This window comes from Lutzomyia longipalpis, chromosome 3 (genome assembly GCF_024334085.1).
Source record: "Lutzomyia longipalpis isolate SR_M1_2022 chromosome 3, ASM2433408v1".
NCBI lineage: Eukaryota > Metazoa > Arthropoda > Insecta > Diptera > Psychodidae > Lutzomyia > Lutzomyia longipalpis.
Genome location: NC_074709.1, coordinates 25617126 through 25633124, shown reverse-complemented (window position 1 = coordinate 25633124; position 15999 = coordinate 25617126). Strand labels below are relative to the sequence as shown.

At 39.1% G+C, this 15999-nt stretch overlaps 1 protein-coding gene across 1 annotated transcript in view; it reads right to left on the bottom strand.

Moving 5' to 3' along the window:
- Nucleotides 1-15681, bottom strand: part of LOC129793010 (transcriptional repressor scratch 2) — a 31212-nt gene extending 15531 nt beyond the window's left edge. The window contains exon 1 of the mRNA XM_055832531.1: nt 14214-15681. Coding sequence (XP_055688506.1) covers nt 14214-14502 — 289 coding nt within the window. The 5' untranslated portion in view covers nt 14503-15681. The remainder of the gene's footprint in view (nt 1-14213) is intronic.
- Between the last annotated feature and the right edge of the window lie 318 nt (nt 15682-15999).

Below are 15999 nucleotides of genomic sequence, written 5' to 3'. Positions count from 1 at the left end.
TGAAATTCGAATCCTTCTCCCTCACTCAAGTTTTCTCTGTGCGCAAAAATGCAATAGGGGTTGAAGAATTTTATTTGGTGAGAGGGATGATTCAACCAACAGTGAGGTGTCTCACGTGCGTTTCCCCCAAGTTTCTACGCCACCAATTGACAAGTCTTTTATCCCCGTGATTGCGAGGAAAGCTACCTACCTATATATAATGTACATAGGTAGGAAATGCATTTCAGTGCACGTTCGCAGCCAATTTGTACGGCCGCGTGCTCTGAAGAATTATAAATCTGTCATGGACTACGTTACGTTCAAAATTAAGAGAATTAATTGTATTTTATTTTAAAAAAGATTCATTTAGTGAGAACTGATTTTGGCTTGTTCTCTTAATTTTATATTTTCTTTTTTATATTTTCTTAAGAATACAATATGAGTACAATATGAGACAAAATGAGTTGGCTTATATGTACGACCTATGAACCGAGTTTTCTGCCGTTTTCTCGGGGAGGTCGGTTATGAAGACGGCGGCAGCCGCAGTTTGGATACGAAATAAATATTATTATTAGGGGAGACCGGGGTTAAAAAAGTCACTTAAGGGTTTAGAAAAAGCTCAAAATAACATATTTCCCAAACAGATAAAGCGAAATGTATAGCTCATTTCTTTAGGAAATTTACTGCCCTATAACTCGTTCTCAGATCATTTTGTTCTATCTAGTTAGGAAATATGATATTTTAAGCTTTTTCCAAACCCTTAAGTGACTTTATTAGCCCCGGTCTCCCCTATTTATGCAAAAAATTGCAGCGCCGTTGGCTCACATTTTTATAAGAAAAAATTAACCCTAAAATAACTCTGAAAAAATACATACTCCGCCCATTATGTATAACAAAAATACCTTTAGGCAAACTTTAGGACTTAAAATCCACCCCCTAAATGTATGTAGCTTTAATTTTGTTTTAATAAACGAAACAAAAAAAAACATTTCTTGGTGAAATTTAATTTTCTTTTTGGCAAATTTGGTGCATGGTTGGCAATTTCAGCGGGGCCATGTGCTCAAATATAAACCTTATAGGCTCCTCCTCGTACTTGCTCGCGTCTCAAAAGGCACATCAATGTGGTATAAATATATAGGGAAGCGAATGAGAGAGAGTGTGTAAGCAGAAGAAATCGCCTTGTTGCGCGCCATCAACAGTGTCGAGGGGTGAAGTTATTGATTTTCCTCGTCGTTTTGCGGAATATCGTTGAGAGAACGTGCACATGTGGTTTTCTTGGGAGAAAATTTTGTAAACACTACTTCCTGCCAGAGACGCTCGTCTGGCGGTGGTTGTGCCAAGAAAATCACTCTCGAATGGAGCCACCAGATATGGATTTTTCGGTCTTTGCAGATGGAAGGAAATTTCTCTCTGATTGTGAGTGTATGTGTCGAGGGGCGGGTGGCACGATCCTTTGGGAGGCCAAGAAGACGAAAATAAAAGAATGAAAGAAATTCCATGACTGGATAATCAAGACCGGTGTGTGAGACATGGTTATTGGATTCAAAGAAGCAACAGAAAAAAAAAGAAACTTCCTCGAGGGATGATTTGATGGGGTTGATGTGCAGGGGGTGGGTTAAAGGAGAATTCTGATAAACTATCAGCAGCAAATTCAGAAGATTTTGGACAGATGTTTATTCAATCAAGCAGATGGGGGTGGATTTGGTGTTTATCCAAACTCACCCCTCAAGCACAAATAAATCTTTCGATTGTCTATGAAAAAATAAATTTCACTTCCAGAAATTGCTGCAGAAACTTTTGCAAAAGAATCGCTCACAGAGGGGGTGCAATTGGAAGAAATTTAATTTCTTATGGAGCAGCACTCCCCGAAAAAGCTCCACACACACACTTGGCGAATGACACGCCAGAGAATGTTTCCCATGTGGGGTGGTGGAGCGCCTCTTAAGCCCCCATCCAACAAGCACACAAGCACTTCGGAGAGAGACTTTAAAAAGTGGGTGCCCCCGAAAAAAAAGGGGGCATGGCACAGGGTATAAATATCATTTTGAATGGTGCATTGCGACACACAGAAATGAATTCTATCTCAAGCCGTTGCAATCCTCCCCAGGCTTTTGTCACTCGGGCGGGGTGCAATAACTCGCGCTCCTGGGAAAACTTGGCAATGTACCAGATAATCAGAGGAGCGGCGACAGGGGGCGCACCCCTTGTCCTGGGGGTGGGTGGATTTTATCACTTGACAAGATTACACTGAAAGCTACAATTGCTACCCATCTTTCACAACCACCCCTCTCTTGCAACACACAAGAAAAAAAATTCCTCTCGGTGCCTCGGTGGTGTAGTGAGTTAAAACACAACACCACGCCATTCCCGGCCGAGGTTGCGGGTTCGATTCCCGCTGCGGCTTGCCGTTCTGGCCCGTGTTTCCTTCTTTCCTTCTTTCCTATCTCTTCTACAAAATTTATCCTTCCCAATTTTGAGGCAACTGTGCCTTTCTGAAAGTTCTGGAGTCTGATTATGAAAGTTCTGGAGTCTGATTGAGCCATAATTGGCGAAAAATTTTGTGGTCTAACGGCCACCTTCTGCACCCCCTCGGTGCCATCTGTCTGGGAATGAGGAGCTGCTTCCCGATGTGTCTGTGCTGGCTAATGCCGATCTGTGTCTACGCTAACTGCCCCCAAAAGGGAGGATCTGATCGACTGGAGGAGTGATCTACGCGGATGCCATCACTGATAATGACGACATCTGCATTCTGCAATCTCCAGCACCAAACAAGTCAACGTACTTCGGTGCTGTGTACATCTTCCAATATCAATTATTGTATCGAATAGAATTTGATTGTAATAATTAGGTAGTGGAATGAATAAAAGATTTGATTTTAAAAAAGATTTGATTTAAAATTCCTCACACAGTGTTGCACCCATTCAACGAAGGAGCTTTCGAGAGCTTTTGCTCCACAAACCCTTTACTCCTATCCCGAAAAAGAGAGAAGCTCATTTTCTCTCCCTCCACCCACACCCAGCCAAGATAATTCTGCTGATTCATTGGACAATTTCTTGCAAAAGCCACCCAAGGAAGGGAGGGTGAGTGCTTTAAAGTTCAGGAAATCATTTCCAAAAGTGCACTTTCTTCTTAAACACTTTCAATGTGCGAGATTTCCTCTCACACACAGTGACATATGGCAATGCCACCCCCCACGTCTCTCCCAAAGCCCCACTGTTGAGTCATTTAGGGGATGAGGGTGTACCAGTGTGGGTGATTTGTGAAATAACAAAGTTTTCTAAAACTCCCATGCGGGGGCAATAAAAGGAGGAAAATTGTAAGAAAAGTTTTGCGCGTTGCATGAGAAATTAACCGGAAAATGATAGAAATGTGTATGAGTGGGGTGGAATTGGGAGATGAAAAGTTGAGACCTTGCATTTGAGACTCATTTGTTGGAGCAACAGAAAATTATAAGCTTTAGTAGTAATTTTTGTTTTGTAGGTAGATTTTTCCAAAGGGGCAAATAAATGCTTTAAACCATTGCACAAAAAAATTCTCAAGGCGGATGAAGGAATAACTTCTTGTCGAGACTTCAAGGAAAAAATAAATAAATTTCAACTTTCTGATGAATGAGTTTTTTTTTTGTTGAAGAAAACTAAATTAAATCTGTTGAGGTGGAAATCTTCATGGAATTTGAAGCACAGAGTTCATAAAGTTATTCTAGCGATTTTTTCTTATTTTTTGTGACATTTTGAAAGCTCAGAATTCCTTATTCCTCAGGCATACAAGAATATTTTGCAAAAAACATTCTTAGAACCAGAATTTCACAATAACTTACAGAAAACTCTGAACAAAAAACTGAAAATTTTCACAAAAAAAAACAAAAGTGGTATCCGCAGATTTCCCAAAATTGCGGGAAATTTATATTTCAACCGCCCGTAGAAATTCAACCGGAAGTCGTGGCATAATCCTCGTTATTTTCCCTCAACCTACCCCGCGCTCAAAAAAGCCTCTCGCGATAGACAGAAGGGGTCATTTGGAGAGACTGCTATGGGGGTAGCTCCTGTGGAAGAGGAGAATTACTTTGGTGAAAATTGAAAATTCCACTTGAAGCGAGAAAAATTAAATATTCCGGAATAATCTCTCGGTGTACTTCATTAAATGTTTATGGTGCAAGGGGTCGTGTACGCGGAATGGTGCGAATGAGAAAATCCACGAATTCAACATTTTCGGCGGTGGGATTTACAGCAAATTTCCCTTTTGTCGAGCACGGGGCCGTCGAATGGGGTACACACGCATTTGCACAAAAACCGGATGGAGTATTTATTCCCGGAGTCTGTGCTTTTTTTTTCAACCCAGAACGCGAATACCTCGCGACCAAATTCGCAACATATATGTATGGCCCACGGTGGCACACAAAATGCGGAGAATTCAGCGGTGTGGCGTCTGGTCTGAAAGTTAGAGATTATACGGCTATGCCACATTTTTCATCATTAATGTATTATTCTCACATTGGCTGGCGTACCGTGAATAGTGTGGTGGTGCTGTGAGCTTTAACCTGGGCCAGAGGGGTGAGTCCCACAAAAGGCATAACCCCTTTTTCGCAGTACGCAGAGGAGGGATGGGGTGGTGAAATTAAATCTACAATCCCGTAGGAGCACAAATGCCAGGATATGTGTTGGATGGATATAAATTTAATTTAGAATTATCATACCAGACATTCTCTTACCTACTACACCACACTCCACCCCCACTCCCCCATTCGCTATTCTCACCTACAGAGAGCACCATGGAGATTTATGCTCAGAGCCCACCCACACTGGTTGCTTGCAAAAGGGTTGGAAAATTTTTCTCCAAATTCCATCAACATTTCTTGCTAATCAGCCAATTTTGTGATCATCCTACCAACTTAATCAAATTTTAAAGGGAAATTTTGAGGAGCTTTGAGCTTCTGAAATTATTTATTTAAATTATTTTACTTTATTTATTTAATTAAAATCTTTGATAAAAGATAGTTTGCGTGCTTTTCATAATTTTATTTAGATTTGATGATTTTTTCTAGCAAGAAATTCTTTTACTGCCAATCAAGAACTTATTCTGTTTAATAAATTCTATTCTGTAAGCAGATTCTTCTATTTTGTCAGTAAATTCTTTTATGAATTCTGCCAGCAAACTCCTTCATTTTACCAGAAAAATCTTTTATATCATCATTCAGCAAAATACTTCTATTCTGTCAGCAGATTCTCCTATTCAATCAGCAAAATTTTTTTATTCTGTCAGCAATTCTTCTTTATACAAGTTTCTTTTCATTTCTAATATTCGAAAAAAATTCGGAAAATAATAAAGTTACATCACCTTTTATTGTCCTTTTAAATATTCTACATGGAAAATGATAAAATTCATGAAACATTCTCTACATTCTTATTTTCTACAATTCAACAATAAATAAAAATTTCCCATGAAACTCAACCGGACATTAAATTTTCCGCGTATTTTCTATTTCCCCCAAGTTTGTCCGAGAATTTTTAATATTTCTCATTTTCTTCTGACTTTTAATAATATTTTCCCTCCAAAAAGAGCATCTTGTTTTATTTCAAAAACTGTCTCCTTACGCTAACAATGAACTAACAACAGTATACGCGAGGACAAATAAAAAGGGGTATATAGCGAATCGCAAGCTTGCTGGAGCTTTTTATCCTTCCCCCCAAGTCGCAGACGAGAGCTAAGAATTTCCATGCGAAGCAATGTCGCTGAGAATTTTGCCAGGCCAATGGCAAGTGAAAGAAAAATCATCTCCCGCTGTTTCTTCCGCATTCCATCGGTGTGCACAAGGGTTGAGGAAGGAAATTTCCCACAGAGTTTGATGATGATGACGCCGAGGCGCACACACACCACTTTTTGGAGTGAAAGCTTATCTGGTTAGAGGTGCGGGAGGCGAATTGTGCTGAGAGATGGGCGAAGTATATAATGCGTTTTCCAATTTCGAGCTTTTCTTTGCAATATGCAACAGCTGTCTAAAAGACAATTTAAACTTTAGACTCTTATGTCTTCTCTCTCAAAATACATAAAAGATGAACGGATTTTCCATAATGCCATCCACTGCTTGAGCTTTTTCATATTATTCTCTCACCCATGCGGGGGTGGCGTTTGTCGGCACACAGTGAATAAGTGCTGACCTGGAGGGTGAGTTTCCTGGGAGATATAGCATGAGATTTAATAAATTTTTAGAAGGGGGTGGTGGAGATAGCGCCATGGGACTGTGAGAATTTTCACTAGATTCGCTTTGAAGCTTCTCTCGCTCCTGCCAGTGACCCTCATTGCCCATACGGCTCAGACAATGGTCAGGATTTGGGGAAATGCTTCAAAAAGTAGGTCCTCAACACAGATACATCCAGCTCTTTAAATTCCAGAAGCATTTTGGCCATTCAACTTCTCTGGAGAGGGGTGGGTGAGTTATTCTGCCTGATTGTGCTCAATTTCTCGCCGGAGTTCCACCACCCCCCGGGAGGCCCCAAAAAGTGGTTGGGAGGCAAATGAAAAGTTTCTCTTTGTGTGGGGGCCAAACCCCGTAACAATTGCCTCCCATCTTTCCACCACTTTTCCGTGGTACGGCCCCCGGCGCGCGAATGTGGCCACAATTTTCGGGGAGAGTACGCTGAAATGTCGCAGTGCGACATTTCATCGGACACACAAATTAATGGTCGTAAGGAAAATCGATTGCGAACACTGGGAATCGGACCGAAGAGAGCCTCCCAGGCCAGCCAAGCTCCCCCCATTCCTCCCATCCTAGTGAGGCAAACTTTAAAATGGAAATGTCAACTAATTCCATCTCTTCACCGCCGTGAGATTTTCTTCTTCACACCCACCAGGTTGGAAGGAACTCGACAGCATGGATGAGCTGCACGAGAGCTGGTGAGATTAACGACACCCTCACACTGTTTTGGGGGAAATGGAGATTATGCAGGAATCATTAAATCCGGAAAATTCACGGAGCACCCGGTCATTTCTCACGCGCGCCAACATGGGGGGATGAGGATGCGCCCGCCGAAAAGTTGAGGGACGCTCCAGAGCTCTCTCGGAATATTTTGCATTATTCAACAAGTTCATTTTTGGTGTGATTTTTTTTCGGTTTAAAGTGTGACACTTAAAGAGTCGTTATAGGGAATGTTTTTCCTTCTTATATTTTGGGAAATTTTCATTTTTTAAAGGGGATTAAAGAAAATTCCTTAGATTTTTGTGTTGGAAACGGTAAATTTGGGAAAACTATTCTATCCTTAATAAAGATAAAGGATTCGTCAGTGATTTTCCACGATGGTGTACAAACATTCCAAATTATCCATTTGAAGAAAAGCAGATATAAAATTTATGAAAATAATTAAACATATTATTAGTAGAAACGACGTTGAATAATACGGAGAGAATGAGTTTTGTGCTTGCTGAAAGCATCGTTGATACGAAAAATTGTGTCTAGAGAAACATTAAAGATTTTCCAAGCTTTCGACAGAAAACTGTGTGCCTTCCTCGAGAAAGGCAGACAGTTTTCTGCCGAAAGCTTGGGAAATCTTTGTGTTTCTCTAGACACAATTTTTCTTATCAACGATGCTTCCGGCGAGCCCAAAACTCATTCTCTTCGTATTAAACACTAGTAAACCCTAGCCCCCAATCACGTGTGAGCAAACTCCATTTTAAGCCATAAAAGGGGGCGTATATTAGTAGGGGGGATGAATAATACGGTACCCGGAAAAATTCTTAAAATAAAAAAATCCCGTTATCTGACCCTTCAGCAGGTAGAAAATTGGAAAAAATCAATTTTTCTGTGGGGGCGCTACAAAGGGGGGTTGGGGCGGAATCTCATATAGCGCTTGCAACTCGTATTGACCCCCTCTACCCCCATACCAAATTTCATCAAGATCGGCCCAGCCGTTTCGGAGGAGTTCATGTGCCACAGACAGACAGACAAACAAACTTTTCAGCTTTATATATTAAGATTATTGTAGTGAAAGATAGCTTAAAACGCATTTTCTTGAGAAAATTCTTTACTTCACTTTTACGTTAAAATTTTTCCCTTAAATTGCGTCACAATTTGATCTTTTTATGTGATAAATAAAGCCAGCATGTTACAAATTATAACAATGTAATTTTTCTTCGAATGTAGTCCAAATTATCGAGATTTTCCCCATATAAACTACCCCACAAAAATCCACTTTGAAAGTTCATTTTGAATTATAAAATCAGTTGCATCATTTAGCAGCAAATTTTTCAGTGGAATCTCTGTGGGAAGAAAGGTTCCCCCCCCCCCGGGTTTGGGCTAATTCAACCCTTGTACGCTATTTGGTAAAAGTTAATGTGACTCGGTTCTCCATTAATTGGTGGTCAATGTATTTTTCGGGATTGAATGTGGGATTGATTAAAAGATTGATTGATGCAACTTTCATCCCCCGCATTCACTCAATCAGCTCACTATACGTATGGGGAAATCCCATGGAAAATGCCCTCTATATCGTAGTATAGATGAAAATCCTATTGCTGAGGGTACGGAGCTGTGCTCTAAATGAGGAGCGATAGTTGGGGGTGGTTTTAGTGTGTTTAGGTGTTTGGGACTCAATCACATTAATTTATTCAATGAACAGCTTCGCAGCAACAGGGATTTTCACATTGAGTCTTCTCCTTTTGGGAGGGTTTGCAATTGGAGGTGAGTGGTGGTTTTGTATGTGCTACATTCACCCCCACACCCTGTGCTCGTGGAATTGGGGAATTTATTTAGCTATTTATGCAATAAATTGGCAACATGAAATACTATTCGATTGCACTTCCAATCCGCAATTTGCACAATCTGTCTCAACACGGATTTCATCTAGAATGCTTTCTATCACAATCTCCCATCCAAATCATTCCTTCAGCCTGGCAGCAGGGGGTGGATTTTCTCTGTACATTTCTCCCAATATATTGGAAAATTTAAAGCAATTTAATAAGCTTTTTTCCTGCAATTGCACGTATGCGGGAGGGATGTTTTTGCCATTGATTTCCAATCAATTTGATGAACTTTCTTCTATTCATTTCTTTTAATTTCGTATTAATTTAATGCTACTGCATTCTTCTACCGACAAAAAGAATTATTCCTTAAAGATCTAAATTCAAATGCAACAGCTTTTAACGGCCAAATGGGAAATGAGAAAAAAAATGCAAACTCCCTCCCCCATTGAGGCCAATGACGAATATCCGGGCGAGTGTCTCAAAAGGGCAAAATACCACCCCCACCCATACCCCAATTAAGCAATCCCTCAGTAAAGGAAAATGTACGGACGTGATGCATGCAAGAAGAATGCTTCGCTCCCTCACATTCAGGGGTGCGCGTTACACATGGAAACGGAAACAACAAATGGGGGTTGCTTCAAATTTATATCTTTTCTCTTCGACACAACTCGCCCCCATCCGTGTGTGTGTCTGGAAAATTGCTAACTTCTCAAAAGGCAGGTGGATGGGGAGGTACGTATAGCACAGCGTACCCTCCCCCGAAAATTGCCCGATGGCGGAAGCGTGGAAAGCAATTGAGTTTTGAATTTTCCACCAGACCCCATTGAGAGGAAAATGCACCGCACAAAATAGCCCCGGGGCAAAACAAGGTGAGTGTCGGTGGAATTTATTAGCGAAAATTTATGTCACACACACAAAAATGCTGATTACTGTCGATAAATGCCGAATGTCACGCAAAATTTTAGTGCGGGCGGGGTGAAAGAAATTGATTCTCAGCGAGGCTCTTTTTGGGAAAATGGTTGTGAAGTGGATGGAATAAAATATGAGTGGGGATGGGGGTTTAACTTTGTTTGAAAAAATAAAATGAATTTTTCACAGTCAATGGAGATTGGAGTCAGAATTCGTCATTTACATGGAAAAGGTACGTGTATTTGCTTTAATTGGAGTCTTGGATAAATTAGTTTGCAAACCTATAATACAAACTTAACACATTTAGGAGTTGATTCTAGAAAAAAAAAAACGTTTAAATCTTCTTATTTGAACTTTTATTGTTTGAGAATTTTTGTAATAAAACTGTAAAATATTTTTTAGCAGTCTAGACACGTGCCATAAAATTATTTTGCTTGATTACTAATTTCTGAAATTCATTTAAAAAAAACTTATTAATTCGTTTTTGTTTTTTGCATTTAGCCGAATTTTTAAAAATTTTTCAGTTAATAATTTTTAACGAAAATTTCAAATTTTTATTGCACAAAATATGTCTTGGCTAAGCATAACCGTTATTGAGGAATTAGCTTATGTACTACTGTTTTAAGTATACCTTTCCCTTAAATTTATAGAAAAAATGTGTCTTAGCTATGCCTTCTTGAAGCACTGTCATTCAGGATCTAAGATTTTATTTTAATTAGAAAATGAACAATTAGTTGTAAAAAAAATATTTTTTATCTCTTCTCTCTACGAGGACAAAATATCGAAGATTTTCTTTTATAGCACAAAACGTGTCTCAGCTTATATGACCTATAAAATCATAACTAAAAATCTATAGAACTCCTACAAATTTTTATCTACTTTAATTAAATTCCTAATATTTTTGAATACATTAAAAATAATTATAGCAGGGGGCGTCCCATTAACTTATCAAGGACACAAAAGCAGAGACGCAAAAGAAAATCCATAAAATGAAGAAATTCCCTTAATTACTATACCTACCTCACACAAAAAAGAACTGCAAGAAGAGAAAGAAATGGTGAAGAATGAAAAAGTTGGCATTTGAAATGATTGCAACTCGGGGGGTGCAGAAAACTACTCAATAGCGTGCCCCTGATGGGTGCGAAAGTGCGAAATAATGTGGAATCATATGGAGGATGAATGCGCGAGATTTCCACTTTAGATTTCAATCAGGGCGTTTGCATTGTTTTGCACCATGACATGCACTAATTAAACGTGAAAAGATTTTCATTACGAGCTTACAATGAGTGCCTTTCCGTGTCAATAGGGGGGTGGAGGGCTATGGTGGGGCGCGGGAAGGAGCTACCGGGAAGTTTCAGGGTGGTGCCTCTTTTTTCTCCATATTTCCTCCACCCCCCTTGCCTGTTTTTCCTTCAACATATGAGTAGAACGCGCCACATGTGAGTACGGGATTTTGGCGCAGAGGCCAAGGATGATGATGTGACTTAGAACAATGTGCGCGCCCTTCATCATTGGCCCCGGGGAAATGTGAAAAGAAACTTTCAACCATAAATAACGTTCATTACACGCCGCTAACATGTGTTGGGGGTTGGTTAGGAAAAAACACCCAGGCGGGGTGGTGCCTCATTTGGAGCTTTTTCCATCCCACATATCATGCAAAAAGCTCACTCTCTCTCCCACCCTAATTTGAGCACACACACTCCGTGGCAGATTTAACTCTTGCCTTTTTACAATCTGTTGCCCATCCCTCTCATTTTCCGCGTCATAATACGAGCGAATTCCATTCCCCGGAATTACGTCATTTTAAGCTACTTTTTAGTCCTCGCGCACAGCCCCTCTGTATCCAATTCAGCAAACCACTTTGCGACTTTCAATCCTTATAACCATGATTCTGCATTGCTCTTCAATAAATTTTCATAGTCAAGGAGAATACTGGATAAAAAATCCCTTTTCCAATGCCCTTTCAGCCCTTAATGGATGGGGATGCGTAATCAAAAAGGATTTTTTTTAGGGAAAAAACGTTCATTTAGAGGAAAATTGAGAAAATTGTTGGAAAAATTAGAAAAATTAGAGCCAAAAACATTCACAAAAATCTCTCAATTTCTATGCTATATATTTTCACGTAGATAGCATAGAAAATTCTGCTGCATATTGATATGCAAATGGGTTTGATTGTAAATTCATCGAAAATGGTGTCCCTTAACGAGAAAGTGTATGTATGAAGTAATAATATTCTCGTTGTACAAAATTCTCAATTGAGAGATGCTTCCGGTCTCCGATAGATATTCTAATCAAAGATATGAGGAGGGGCGGATGGGTGCTTGTGAGAAATTTTAATTAGATAGAACAAGAAAGTTACTCAAATGGCGCAACAGCAGACAATTTTATTGGATTTCCCGGAGCTTTCTGAATACTTAATGGACTTTTCTGGAGAAATTCTGTTAGCAGAAATTGAGTGCCATATTTTTCGTGTTTTATTTCCAAATATCACGGGGATTTATGAGTTCTCCGAGGGGATGGGGAGTGGGTGGGGGTGAATTCCAAGAAAGTACTTGCCCCCACCTTTCTTTTTGGAGCGAGTTATTTTGTTGAAATAAACCAAATGGCTGTGTGGACTCGTGGAATGCCTCTGACTCTGTCAATAAATGAGTGAGGTGTTTAAAAAAGAAAGGAAAAGAAGACAAAAAAAAGGAGAAGTATCCTCAGCACGTCAAATTGTATACTGTCTAAATTATAGACAATAGCGCAGCTATTTGTAGTCATTGTGAATATTTAATTCCCACCCACCACCCCCTTAGAGTTTGTTTGTTGCGCTGCTTCCCAGAGGGAAAGTTGAAAATGATTGCTTTCGCGGGGGCGATTACGGGACCTATTTGCAGCAAAAGATCACACAAGATGGAGTGAAGTAATAGAAAAATCAAAAATTTATCCACTATTTGCTAATGGCGCATTGAGGGTGGTTGCCGCCATACCCACTCACCCCCACAACTCAGCCCCTGAAGCTATTATAGTCCACAGAGACGTCCGTCGTGTCAGTGATGGGCGCAGTCATGAAATGGTCAATAATTGATCACTTGTTTGCAATTTGTCTAAGTGAATATCCTCTAGCCATGGACTATCTTGTTTACTTGATTGTCAGCCCCCTGCAGTCGCGTCCCACTTCTAACCCCACACCCACATGTGCTGACTCCAGCAACCACCCCCAAATGGGTTCCCAGAGGGTAATTCAAGAAGCTACATTATTGCACATAAAACAAGAAGAATTGCATAAAAATTGTTTAACTGATATTTCTCATGACCACCAGTGTGAGAGATGAAGAATTGTGATTGCTTCACTTGTTTTGACTCATGTTTTTCACCAGATGGATGAAAAGTTAATTCATTCTGAAGAATTATATATTGTTTTTAGTGAATTATTATTCAATGAAAAAATTCTCAGATTCAAAATATTTTTCGAGGAATGTTCTAAAATATTTTTTCTTTATTTTAGTTAAGGAATAATGGACGATTTTAAAATAATATTATAGGAGTGATACAATGACAATGTTATAGGAGTGAAGTATACGAATTAAGCGAAATATAATGCCTTTGACTGAGAAATTCGTCAAATTAGTTAAAAACCACACTGAAAATTAGCAAAAGTCGCATAAAAATGCTTGAAAGTTTTAATATGATATTTTGGAAAATTATTTTAGGGAAATTTGAAAATTTTTCTTTTTCTTTAGTCTTTTACATCATCATAATATATAGTGAAAACATTTTTTTTATATTATTGATTTCAAAACTAGAAGTTTTCAACTAAAATTATCAAAATTCCCCGCAATGAATTTTAAAACTCACCATTAAAAGGATTTATTTGAATATTGTGAAAATAAATATTTTTTTTAAACTATTTTTTGCACGCAAAATTAACAAAGTAAAATTTTCTAGCTTATACTAAATATATATAGGTAGAACAATGGGCAAAAAATAAATTTTAGAGAATTTAGAAATAGTTTTTGTTCTTTTCCTGAATTCTCCATTCAAAAACTGATTTGATGGGAATTATTATTATTCTAACTGAAGAATTTTTTAAAACTTCTTTCAAAAATCTCATCATAAATTTTATATAATTTTTCAATGAATAAAACTAGTTTGAGACTTATGTTTTTTTTTTTTCATTCTTCCCTTAAATTATTTAATTGTTTTTCGTCATTTCTTAATGATCTATCTTCAAAAATGACAAAAGAAACAATTCTTTGAAAAAAATCTCAACCATTTTTATTCAAGACAGATTAAACACTTTTAAATGAAGAAAATACAGAACATATTCAGGATAAGTTGTCAGCATTGCTGTGTAAATGTGCAATGTGAAGCATTAGTCAGAAACTTGATTATTTGAGACCATGATTATTCGGGTTCAAGGAGGAGAAATGATAAACCGGAGCGCTAATTATGCGGGGTATGACTATTCTAAATATTGAAAGAATATTTTTCTCTTAAATATTCTGAATTTTATTCTGAAGATTATAAACATTATTGAGGAAATAAATTTTTTTTTAAAGTTGTTTAGAAAAATTTTTGTAGATAGAAAAGTATTTATTGGTACTCACCATTGTAGAGAATCGTGGAGCCACGAGTTGCTTCCGGTGAGTGCGGGGGCGGACTGGGTGCCGTGGCGCCAGCCGTTGGTGACGAGGGTCCCCAGCAGGAGGCAACCACAGCTACGGTTGTCTTCCCAGTGGTCGTTGCAGATGCCACTGTTGAGGCCACTGCAGCCGGGGAATCGCCCACAACATCAATCTCAATCTCCTCCTCCTCGTCCACGTCCGGCGCCGGATCCTCGGCGCGATCAGGCCACGGGTAGGCTTTCCATTTTTTTGCCATTAAACACCGTGGCATTCTACAGGGAGGATCTTCTTCGTCGTTGTCTTACTTTTTTTCTTTCTTATTAGACTCTCTGTCTGTGTCTCTTGCGAGCTTTTTTGCACCCTCCACACACACGCACGGGGGAAAAGTTTTTGCAGTAACAGAAAAAAATCGCTGGGGGTGGTTTTTTTGTCACAGAAATTGAAAGTTTTTCTTTGCTTCTTTAGGGGGTGGATTTTGCAAAAAGAAAGTGGTATGTATTCTTACTGCGGGATACCTGGACCGGGTACTCTGTCACCCATAGCAGGTGTCGTTGTCCAGATTAGCGTTGGCAAAAGCCTGAGGATGGTCTCATGGTGATTAAGGGAATTCTGCCATGGATTTGGGTTCTTTTTGCTGCTGCACTGGGATTGAATTTCCACCTTTGCGTCCATCGAGGTTACTTCCTCACACAACCTGGGGGATTTTTGCACCACCACCAATTCCCTGGATCAATTTCACCGAAAAACCGTTTCTCTTCTTCTTTTTTTCTTGGTTCCGTACAACACCCCCTTTTTTCCGAACAAACACTCCGCACCGATACTTCACTCGAATTTATTGCTTTCTGGTCGATACTTTTATTGCTTCTTCCTTTAGTCTCTGATTCTTCTCTTCCTTTTGAGAGTCTCTCCAATCACTTTTCGCACTATATGGGAGTTTTTTTTTATATTTTATTTTACTTCCCACAACTTCAAGACGTTTTGTCTCTTATTTTTTTGCAATCAAATTCTTTTTGAATCTTGAATTTGATTTGAAAAATTTTTGCCGGGGAAAATTAGTCTTTTTTATGGGGATAAGGGATGATTTTCTTTTGTTAAATTAAAAATCGCAAATGATTTTTCACACTGTTTCCGGAACTTCCGGGTTCTTCCCCACACACAAAAATTTGTTGCACGAGAAGAACAGATTTTTTACAAATACAAAAAAAGGAAGATTTACGTTTTTTTTGACTAACAAAAATGTTGATTTATCGCGGAAAGAGAACTTATTTGGCGACTGATAGAGTCTGGTTGTGAGAAGATTTTTGTTGTTGTATGCAAGAGTGTTAAGAAGGAAAAAATCTCTTGAGACTCTATGTGGAGTATATATATTTTGGTATGTGAATATATAGAAAATTGAAATAGAGAAGAACTACGAACCGAACGACACCAACCCTGAAACACTTTTGAATCCACACCGAGTGCGCATTCCCCTTATAAAGCCATTCAACTGGTCATGGTTACACATGGAGGGGATGAATGCTCTCACCATGCTTTTGCCTTGCTCACTCTCTCTCTCGCATGTCTTCCACTTCTTCCCTAACACCGAAGGATGTCTCGTGATACGGTGAGGGGTCCGCGAGGGCCAAAGGGGAGGTATAACTTGTTGAGAGAAACATATAAATTTCCCCACCACTCACAACCCCACCATGAGTACATTTGTGAGTATTTTGAGTATTTTGCACTTTTCTCTCTTCGTGCTCCTCTCTCCTCACCCTTATGGTGTACACAG